The sequence below is a fragment of the Anabrus simplex genome, chromosome 2, assembly GCF_040414725.1.
Source record: "Anabrus simplex isolate iqAnaSimp1 chromosome 2, ASM4041472v1, whole genome shotgun sequence".
NCBI classification, from domain to species: Eukaryota; Metazoa; Arthropoda; class Insecta; order Orthoptera; family Tettigoniidae; genus Anabrus; species Anabrus simplex.
This window is the reverse complement of record NC_090266.1, coordinates 857,932,815-857,944,921: the sequence shown is the minus strand read 5'-3', so window position 1 is coordinate 857,944,921 and position 12,107 is coordinate 857,932,815. Positions and strand designations below refer to the sequence as shown.

The following is a 12,107-nucleotide window of genomic DNA, read 5'->3' as shown; positions in this document are numbered from 1 at the left end:
AGCTCTTACCCACACTAGACACTACAAGTCCAGGATTGTACAGGAAGCTGTGGAAATACGTAATAATCCTAAAAATTTCAACAGGGACAACGGCTATCAACTAAGAAATACCTGGTTGCCAGCCATTAAGAATTTACGTAGGTAGTTCCCTTCTCTGTCCCTTCACTATTGTTATTTCGTCTCGGTGTTTTTCAAATTCGTACGTTCCTCATCACCAGATGTTTCATTCCAGGCTTGTGTCTATATCATACACCTGTCATGTCATATGTTACGCAAACATGTTATGTGAACCACTTAGTCTGATTGTAATGGTTCGGTCAGCTTCCGCTTCGAACACTAGCCTAGCGTTGTGCCACGTCCTGGGGGCCATCTGGTAGCGAATGAACGTACCATTTCCACTTCTATTATAATGTCCAAATTCAAAGTGTCATTGTTTAAGAAGTTTTTCTCGTGGACAGTCAAGATTTCTTCTGACAATGCAGAGCACAGTTCTCTGTGAAACGTTAAGAATTTCACCTTATTTTCTTGACACGGCATAAGCCCAAAAGCCTATACAGTATCATGTCTATAAGTACGGGCTGTGAAAGCATTAATGGCAACAATAATATTTGCCTTCATGGCAAATCCAATACCATGAATACGACGCTTTCCATCCTCGTTAACCTTCCAAAAGATGGTATTTCCTGAACTGGATTCAGTAACTTTGCCTTCACTGGATAATCTTGTTTCAGTCAAAGCAGCTACATCAGTGTTCAATCTAGAAAGCTCGTGGGCAACAAGAGCTGTTCTCCTTTCAGGTCTGTCACTCTCTTTCGTGTCAAGCAGTGTTCGGACATTCCATGTTGCAGTTATAAATTGTTTTCCGTGATTGTTTCGACCACATATGGGGTGACCCACTGGGTGCGGTCGCCCAGCCGAACAAAAAGTGTGACTTCCGATGTTTAGCCCACCTTTTCTAGGGCCTTCTCCATTTAGGGGTGGGCAGTGGTGATCCTAAATAGGCCTGTCCAAACACAGGTGCAGGACAGAATTCTCAAGTAGTCACAATTCTTAGAAAGACGACCATCACACACCTGTTGCCAATGTGCAGGTCCAAACTGAAGTCTTCCAGTTTTACCCAAGAACCTGCCTCCACCATCCTTATCCCATCGCCATTGGACTTGGAGTGAAAATTGACAGCTGAAGAAAATGCCACTGGCGTGGATTTGTTTAAGGTGGATCACAGCTTGCCAGGAAGTGACCCATACACTATGATTTTGGAATCCTTCACCACAGCACATATGCATGAGACATGTGGTGTAAAACACCGAAACTGAAATGGACTGCTGCTGACTCGAGAAGAACTGGATGGCGCCTTCATAATCACTCCACCTGACATTTTCTCTTCTGCTTTACCCGCTATACTGAAGCCCATCTTCTCCGCCAAGTAAACCGTTGAGTAATGGTGTTTCAGTAGCATTTCCTCTACTGAGAGGCCATCGGCCCTCCTAAAAAGCCTCATCTGCCCAAAGCCATTGGCCTCTTTAGATTGTACTCTTATTTATCCCAGAGTCCAGGACTGCCTCTTCCGCCATCTCCACTGTACTGAAGTCCATCCACTCTGCCGCAGATACCATTGAGGTCTGCACTCCTGAGCTGGGACCCTTACCAGATGTTACACACTGGGTCAGTGTGCTCTGGGACTCTCATAGGCAGGGGCGTCACTCCCTGGGTAGGGCTGCCTCCGAAGAGGGTCCGTACCTGCTATCTGTATAACCAAAATATTGCCCAAAAGTTGTCAAAATTTCTGTTCACATGCACTCTTCTTAGAGTAAACCTACGGCGGAGGAGATTGGAAAACAAGCAAAACCGTTCCAACATACGAATGCTAAGGGTTAATCTTGTTGGTCATGAAAACATGAGAACATGCATTCCATGAGTTTGATGAGTGACATGAAGGTTATCCCAAGCAGGTGTTCAGAAAGTGACCACAGGCTCCTGGTAATCATAATCATTTTCATTTCCCCTTGTCCAGCTGCTGCCAGGTTGGGGTGTTATTGCACTTTTCCACCATTGCCTCTCCTTCCACCACTCCTCTTCAGTAATTGTATTCCAGTCCAGTCCAGTCTTCTTTTTTATATTGTACTTGACACAGTCCTCCATCTTGCTCTGGGGCTCCCTCTTGCTCTCTTTCCTTCTATCTTAGCCTTCAACACTTGTTTTGGTATCCTTCTCTCTTCCATCCTCATAACATGTCCAAACCATCTCAATTTATTCTTCTCCATCCCATCACTCAGCTTTTCTACTCCTATCTCTTTTCTGATTTCAACATTTCTTACTCTGTCTCTCCTTGTCTTCCCTACCATACTCCTCAGGAGCTTCATCTCACTGGCCTGAATTTTACTCTCATTTCTTGTCAAATTCCAAGTCTGATGCATACGTTAATATAGGGGTATAGTACATGTTGTACATTATCTCTTTACATTTCATAAGAACTTCTCTGTTCCACAGCAGGTTCCTTACATTCTGATAGAACGTATTTCCCACTTGTACCGTTCTGCTGATCTCCTTATCCAACCTTTCATCTTGCATTATTTCACTTCACAAGTATTTGAAGTATTCAACAGCCTCAAGGTTTTGACCCCTGATACTAATGATTTCCTTTTCTTTCTCCTCTTGTCATCACCACTATTTTGCTCTTCTCGACACTGATTTAGATACCACATTTCTCAATATTGTCATTTAAAGCCTCTAGTTGGATTTGCACTTCTGTATTGTTGAATCCTCAGATCACTATGTACTGGGTGAGTTGGCCATTCGGTTAGGGGCGCGCGCTGTGACTTTGCATCTGGGAGATAGTGGGTTCGAACTCCACTGTCAGCAGCCCAGAAGATGGTTCTCCGTGGTTTTCTATCTTCACACCAGGCTGTATCTTAGAACTAACATGTTTATGTCATCCCTACTTGACTTCCAGATCCCTGTAGCCCTTATCATTGCTCCCTAGACCACCCCCTTTCCCTGAATGTACCTCCCTATAACCCTTCTATAAATTTCCTAACTTATATGTACCACTGCGGTTTAAGTGAATGCCATCTGAGTGCACATCCCTATCTCCTACCCACCCATTAGGATCTAGAAATCTCACTCCAAGAAGGAAGCTACTTGGAGAAATGAAAAAGGCTATCAAAGATTAAAATGTAACAAAGAAAAACAAGGATGTTGAAAAGCAAAAACAAATCCAAGAGTGTGTTCCAGGAATGTTCGAAAAATAGCAAATCTTGATCAAGAATACTGAGATAGGAAACAAGTGGAAAAGAGAATTGTGAAAGAAGGAAACATTTACAACAAAAAGACATTTACAGCAAAACCAGAAGAGGACTGTAAAGGGACACAAAAAATGTTTTTTGGAGTATTGAAAAGTAGAAAATCAGACGGAGAATATATTAAGGCAATTGAAACAGAAGATGGGATGAAACTGCCAGGAGCAAGCAGATTGTCAGAAGATATGATAAAAGCAGTAGGAGTACATGATATGCCATAGCTGCATCAAACATTGGGAGCAATGTAGAAAGAGTAAAATATCAGAAGGAAGGACTAATACACCATTATTTAAGAAAAGAAATAGGAAGTGTACCAACTATAGAGATTACCATTCATTCAAAGAGATTAAGAGCAACAACAGAACACCAATTTGAAGAACAATATGTTTTCAGATGGAATAGGCACAGACAATAGTTCTTATCTCTGCCATTAGATTGAAACAGAAGATGGGATCATTGTTAGAAATGTAGAAGGGATAAGAAGGGAGAAGAAAACTTACATTTACAGGTTGTTGAATGGAAAGGAAGAAGGAGAAACACATTAAATCCACAAGTTAGATGAACTAGAGGAAAAAGGGAGTCCTGTTACATGGGCAGAAACAGAAAATGCCATGAAACTGCCAGGAGCAAGCAGATTGTCCGAGGAAGTGTACCAACTATAGAGATTACCGTTCATTCAAAGAGATTAAGAGCAACAACAGAACACCAATTTGAAGAACAATATGTTTTCAGATGGAATAGGGACAGACAATAGTTCTTATCTCTGCCATTAGATTGAAACAGAAGATGGGATCATTGTTAGAAATGTAGAAGGGATAAGAAGGGAGAAGAAAACTTACATTTACAGGTTGTTGAATGGAAAGGAAGAAGGAGAAACACATTAAATCCACAAGTTAGATGAACTAGAGGAAAAAGGGAGTCCTGTTACATGGGCAGAAACAGAAAATGCCATGAAACTGCCAGGAGCAAGCAGATTGTCAGAAGATGTGATAAAAGCAGTAGGAGTACATGATATGCCATAGCTGCATCAACCATTAGGAGCAATGTAGAAAGAGTGTAAAATGTCAGATGATTGCAAGGACTGATACACCATTATTTAAGAAAAGAAATAGGAGGAAGTGTACCAACTATAGAGATTACCATTCAGTCAAAGAGATTAAGAGCAACAACAGAACACCAATTTGAAGAAGAACAATACATTTTCAGATGGAATAGGGACAGACAATAGTTCTTATCTCTGCCATCAGATAGTGGAAAAGTACTGGGAAAGAGAGCAGGAGCTAACTAACGGTTCCAAAATCTCTGATTCGGAAGATCCAAACATTGTATGAAGGTTGTAAGAGCAGTGTTCAAGTTAGAAATGGCAGATCAAAATGGTTTAGAACAAAAAGAAGGGTACAACAAGGCCATTCACTGTCTTCACTATTCTTCTTCACACTCGTGGATATCATTATCATTAGTAGATGCTGGGGATTTTAATGCATTTATTTTTGCTGATGATGTTACCATCTTGGGGGCAAAGCAGGAGGTACTGAGAAAGTTGGATTGTTGGAGCAGCAAGTTTAAAGAATGTATACTAAGTTAACTGTGAGCAAGCAAATGTCGGTGACAGTGAAAATGAGTAGAACATCCCCTCAATATAACCTCGCACTTGAGGGAGAGAGAATCAAATGTGCGAAAGACTTAAGCTGTCTTGGAAGCACTGTTGGGAATGTTAAACTAAAAGTACAAAATAGGGCGTCCAAAGGATCCAACTTCTACTAAGTGCAGAATCTAGTATGGGACAAGGCAGTTCCTTTAAAAGCAAAACAGACATTGTTCAGATCATTCCCTCTACCAGTCATCCGACATACAGCTTGGAGGGTTGTGTATTAACCCTAGAACTGGTAATGTTAAATCTAGTAATAGCAGCCATATTTGGCAGCTTTTATTTGTCTAAATAAAATACAATATATCCAGGAGGTATGAAATAAATCTACAAAGTTTTATATATCTACGCAAAGCCAATACTCTGAGGATTGTCTTGTTGACTCAAAACTGTATAAATTTTTTGACTAGAAAAATTGTTCAAAAAGCTTCATTCCTAAATTCAACATAATAATAAAAATTACATCATATGTACACAAAACTGAAACATATTGCAAACAAACTGAGAGATACGGATTGTTAATAATACACCTGTAATGCACCAGGAAAATTGTCATCACCCTGAGAGGTATATTCTTGAAAATATTAGGGGAAAAGTATTGGCAAGCCTTGCTCAGGAGGCGTGACCTTAGACCACGTTGTTACAATAGGTTGTTGTAATGCAGGCTCGTCATTACTTTCACTTTCTGATATTTAATGCGGAGAAATAGCCGACACACATTCCAAATCTCACTTGGAATTTGTTGGTTCATTCTTAATATCTTCAAAAACAGGTTTATCACTTTTATCTTCCTACAAATTTTGCCATACTTCATCACTAATTTTCTGTAATGAAGATGCCATATTTAGACACACTGTACTAAACATGTATATAATCAGTCAAATAATAATATATATTATTATATATTGATTGGTACCGCAACATAACAAATACCATGGTTCCACTTTACTAGTTATAAGTACCAGCATGAGGGACCGATGACGTGAATTTTGGACCCCTTTTGACAACAAGCATCATCAATTCAGGATTGTGCTTTAGAAGCAGACCCTTGGTTTGTAATACTATTGTTTCACGATAGTTTCTGAGAATGTGGGGCATTGCAGATCGGATCCATTGATTGTTTTCAATTTATATTCATCAATTCATTCTTCATCATTACGTTTTGAATTTTGGTCAGTGGATGATTTTGGACTTTTAAATTGGCATTACATTTTGTGACCGAGCTCGATAGCTGCAGTCGCTTAAGTGCGGCCAGTATCCAGTATTCAGGAGATAGTGGGTTCAAACTCCACTGTCGGCAGGCCTGAAGATGGTTTTGCTTGATTTCCCATTTTCACGCCAGGCAAATGCTGGGGCCGTACGTTAATTAAGGCCACGGCCGCTTCAATCCCAGTCCTAGCCCTTTCCTGTCCCATCGTCACCATATAACCTATCTGTGTTGGTGCGACGTAAAGCCAGTAGCATTACATTTTGTCTCATTTCGTACCATTAGGGGCCAATGACCTAGATGTTAGGCCCCTTTAAACAAGAAGCAGCATCATCATCATCATCATCATCATCATCATCATCAAATAACTTGCACCGAGTGGAAAACTATGAAACATTATAGCAAAGCAGAGGCCGTGAACGTTTGTTTACGAACACTACAGCAAAGGCACTGAAACAGATGGTCGTAAAACTGCACTGAGTTATTTCCGTGAAATTGTGCCCAAAGATGTTGTAACTATGAATAAAACTGAACTCATGGCTGCTGTGGACATCGAGAACTACAAAAAAGAAGACAGTCATGACAACTGTTAAAGAATTGAGAAATTTTTGAGATGAAATACGAACATGTCTAATATTCAACAGTGCTGCTATAGCAGGGACCTATAGTAGCGGCAACACGACTGCCTGTCACCCGGCGGCCCCGGGTTTGATTCCCGGCCGGGTCAGGGGTTTTGAATTGTAAATGATTAATATCCCTGGCCTGGGGACTGGGTGTTTGTGCCGTCCTTAATGTTCCTTTCCTCACATTCAACACTTTATACACTTCCGCCATTTCCAAAGACACGCAGGTTCATAACATATGGTACAAAGTAGGGGCAAAAGATCTCCTTAGGTCGACGCCCCGAATATATAGCAATTTTATTGTTTATAGCAGGTACCAAAGTGTCGAATATTCGACAGTTTCCAGTTCTACGGTTAAATACATGAGACATCATTAAGTTACATGCAAGTGAAATGAAGTTTCTTAGATCTGCTGTGCAGAAGACGAGAAGGGACAGACATGTAGGTGAACTTGACATTGGAGAAAAGACTGAGAGCTGCACGGCTGAAATGTTTTGACCCTGTAAAACAAATGCAGCAGACTCAGCCTCCCAGGAAGTACTTAGAGAGGATGGCACCTGGTAAATAGCCTGTCAGATATCCTGGAAGGAGGTGGTTGGACCAAATTAAAGATGATCTAACAAAAAAAATGTACATTGAAGAATGAGAATAAAAAGTTTACAAAGACAGAAACAGATGGAGGCATATCATTAGCACAAATCCTATTTTGAATGGGATATAGACCATAGTAATTAACCAATAGATAGTGCTTGCGCTTTAACTGAGTTGTCAGCTCAGGCAGGAAAATGTTGTAATAAAGCAGGGATACAGTTATAGCTTATATAAAAGATCATCATTCTGTAACCATTTTCTATCCAGACTCAAGCTCCTTGCTGCAGCACTTGCGCTAATGATCTCAACTGCAAAATGAATGGTTATACGGGAAAATTCTTGCATTTCGTTATTTTGCCCTTTGTACCTGAGATTAATACTTGTATTTTTACTGCAACTGTGTTTCTTCCTTTTACTACAGTTAATTTCAGTTTTTTCATCCCACAGGAACTGAAATGGCAAGCAGCTATTATCTTAGGTTCAGTGGACTTTTTGGGTAACCCTCTGGGGCTTGTCAATGATGTGTCCGAGGGAATGTCTGGGCTGATATTTGAGGGAAATGTGGCTGCTCTCTTCAAGAATGTCACCCATGGACTGTCCAATTCAGCTGCTAAAGTCACAGGTTTGTACCAGTGAAGGGTTCAGTTCATACCCTTTAAGGGCTAAAATAAATATGGGATATTTATGTGCACATGGTTTATCTACTGTATTTTTGATTAAGTGAAGTTCTCCATAGCCTAATACAGTATCCCCAAAAGGGAAAAACAATCTACTATTCACCTCTACACTAACAAAACATATTTTTTCACTCAATCATATTCAATTTAGTGTTTACTGTCATTGAATATTTCTTCTCTCCTATGATCAGTGACATTAGAGAGGTGAACTTAGACCACGTTGTTACGCTAGGTTGCTGTATGGCAGGCTCGTCATCACTTTCACTTTCTCATATTTGATGCGAAGAAATAGCTGATACACATTCCAAATTCGACTTGGAATCTGTTGGTTCATTCTCAGTATCCTCAAAGACAGGTCTGTCACTTTTATCTTCCTACAAATTTTGCCATACTTCTTCATCTCAAGAAAAGTAGGTTGTATAGCTTTTTTTTTTTAAACACTGAGTGTGATTTGCTTACAGACTCTCAGGTACCATATTGAAATAGTTTGTGCATATTCTCTCATTCCCATTACCTGTGTCCTCCCACCATTGTGTGTAGTTAACAAATGTACATGTTCTGGGAACTGATACTGACTCTCCAACCTTCCTCTCCAAATGCAAGTTTGCTCAATCTTGTATGTGTTAGAGTATGTTGTTATATTACTTTGAATTTCAAATTGTATTTTTGTAGGACTAATAGTAGGATGGATTTGATATCATCTCAGTATGTTCCTAAGTGAAGAAAACCTTTAATCAGTATCAGGCAATAACTATTTGTAAAGCAAAACAGAAAAGGAGGGAATATTTGTCCAATCATGAACTGTTCCATGTTGAACAATGGAATTTTTTTGCATAGTAAATATTATTCCTCATTTAGCATATGCTCTGTTTCATGGTATTCTGTTCAGCTACTAAGTTAGTTGTGGTAATCAGAAGCAGTTTATAGATTAAAGTGACAGCATCCGGTTGTAGGAGAAATGGGATGACCCATGGTGTCTTGTAACTTCCCTGACCAAGAACTCTCATTTTTTCCAACTATTATTGAAATTACAGAAGACTTGGTATGAAACTGAAGATATAACATTTTTACATTGAACTTTGGGTCATCAAAAAAGAATCATGCTTGTGTAAATGGTCATTTAAAATATGGTCTGTGTGATGTTTGTTTTTCCTGTCATTGTTGGAATTGTGGAGAATGAATGTTCCATCAAGATATAACAATAAGGCTATTTTGAAATAAACATTTCTGTTCTTTCTTAATCCATGTTGTCTAGCTCCATGACTGAATGGTCAGCGTCTTGTCCTTTAGTCCTTGGGGCCCCAGGTGTGCTTCCTGACAGGGTCGAGGGATTTTAATCATAACGGTGATTTCCCATGCTGTTCCCAACATTCCTGCAATTCGCACACTACACACACCACCATCCTCCACCACAGTCACATGAAGTTCCTCGTACACTGCAGATGCTGCCCATCCACTTTGGAGGGTGTGCCTCATAAGGGCTACACCATGTTAACAATAGTTACATTAAATTAATGCATCGCTGTTTTCATGATAATGGAAGCCTTAAATGTACTGTAGTTCTTCTGAAACCTACTACTGAGCACTGATACCAAAATATGTTGATTCAATTGTTAAAAATTCCTTAATATTTTGACAATATTGAAAATGATTGGCATGAACTCAGTCCAAATTAGTAGGTTTTCTTCTTCATGAAAATTATTAAGATTCTCTTTCCCCTTTCCAGAATCACTGTCAGATGGACTGGGAAGGGTGATTATGGATGATCAACATGAAGAAACCCGCCAGCGAATCAGAGCTGTTCATACTAGTAGCAGTGGTGATCATCTTGTGGCAGGACTGAAGGGCCTTGGCTTTGGTCTATTGGGAGGTGTAACAAGTGTATTCCGGCAAACCTATGAAGGAGCAACCAATGAAGGGATGCAGGTTGGCTTATGTTTTACTATTTATCATTTCAGTACTTTATCTACAGTGTTTGAGTGAAATTTCTAATTACTTTCTCCATCTCACATTTGGAGAGTCCACTACAGAAAGAGACAAGTATCATCTTTTTGGCAAAAGTATGCTAATGATTTCATTGTACAGGGTGGCGCACGAATAGTTGACACATTTGAAAAGCAAATATAAAATGCAACTTATGTACCATGTTGCTCAAATTTTGCGCACACTTTCCCTGTTTCATGAAAATAACTGTAGAGGTGACACTGCTGCTTTGGTTCTGAATGCCTGCATTCCAGCGAGCTTTGTGCCATGGCCGACGACAGCCGACTCTCCATTCAACAACGCGCCAAAAGAGTATTCTTCTATTGCGAATCAAAAAGTGTTACAATGACACAAAGGAAATTTCAAGCTATATTTCAGACTAGGTGGGCTCCAGCAATGAACGCCATCCTTAGCTTATACTAAACTTTGAAGAACAAGGTAGTGTGAAGGAAGAAATGCGACCACGTGCACCAGCAGTTCGGTCTCCTGAAAACATCACTGCGGTGAGGGTCGCCATGCAGCGCAGCCCACACAAGTCAACATGGGGGGCTTCAAGAGAAAGTGGAATATCGCGCCATTCAGTTCAAAGAATGTTACACAGTAACCTTCAATTGTACCCGTACAATATGACTGTACTACACAAGCTAACAGATCTTCACAGGCAGAAGAGATTGCAGTACGCCATATGGGCTCAAGATAAAGATGAAGTACTGTTTAACACTTGGCTCTCTGATGAAGTCTATTTTCACCTCAACGGGGCAGTTTATAAGCAAAATGTGTGGTTTTGGGCTACAGAAAAACCAGACATTCTTCATGCAAAAACCACGTATGGGGAAAAAGTGAGTGTGTGGGTAGCTCTGTCAAGTCATGGGTTAATTGGACCATTTTTCTTCAGTCAGGCAACGATACAAGGACATGCTGGAGAATGAATTCATGCCTCAACTTCTCGCTACAGAACTCCCTCTTCATACGCAGTGGTTTATGCAAGATGGTGCAACACCTCACACAGCTAATGATGTTCTTGAATTTTTGATTGGAGTATTTCGTGATTGTGTAATGTCTCATCATTAACCACAGTACAACAATAATGGCGGATTCTTCTAGCCTCATTTAAGCTCAGATTTAAATCCTTGTGATTTCTTTTTGTTGGGTTATTTGAAAGAAAAACTCTTCATTTCAACTCCTCAAAGCCGTATGGAAATGCGTGCTCGGATTGTGCAGCTCTGCAGTGAAATTCTTGAAGACCTGTACCGCAAAGTCGTCAGAAACATGCGAACTCGTCTCGAAGTGGTTGTCCACCGTAGTGGAGGCCACATTGAACATGTGATACAGTAAACTGTATTTTCATGGCCCAAGCTACCTGTGTCTACAATATCATTAATGTTCTGTGAAAAATAAAGTTGTTATTCTAAAATTAAATGTGTCAACTATTTGTGCACCACCCTGTATAAAGTAAATTAACAATAATATTGCAATGTTAAGAGGATGATAGTCAGGCCACTAACATCCCTATTCTCTGTTTGGCTTCATCAAACATTGAGTCACAAACATAAAACCATGGAATCAAGAAGAATGTTAGTACATCAAGTGATCGCTTCACAAAGGACATTTTATTTGTCAAAGTTTATTTACCATTCAACGCAGGTTACTGGTCAGTCACCATTTGCGCAAGTACATGAGGCTGATACATGTCAGCTAAAACAAATTTACCATTTAATGTAACTGATATGGTTTAATTAAAATGCTTTTGTGTTTCAGGGTTTTATTTCTGGCCTTGGTAAAGGTCTTGTGGGAACTGTCACTAAACCCGTGGTTGGAGTTCTTGACCTGGCATCTGAAGCCGCAAGTGCTGTGCGTGACTCTAGTCGAACGTAAGGGAAATACATACATACATACATACATACAGTAGAAGTCTGCTATAGCGAGTATGAAATATTGCAAGAACCCCGTTGTAATGACATCATTTATGACCTTTGAAAATGCTGTGATTAAAATGTGTATTATCCTTTGGTTACAACAAGAATACTTTCACTGCTTCATCCATTATTATGAGTGATTTATAGCCTGAGTCATTTTTAC

The 12,107-nt window shown here is 39.9% G+C and overlaps 1 protein-coding gene across 1 annotated transcript in view; it reads left to right on the top strand.

The window, feature by feature from the left end:
- Positions 1-12,107, top strand: part of Vps13D (vacuolar protein sorting 13D) — an 866,734-nt gene that overhangs the window by 800,218 nt on the left and 54,409 nt on the right. Inside the window, 3 exon segments of the mRNA XM_068226303.1 lie at positions 7,816-7,990; positions 9,772-9,971; positions 11,787-11,899. Coding sequence (XP_068082404.1) covers positions 7,816-7,990; positions 9,772-9,971; positions 11,787-11,899 — 488 coding nt within the window.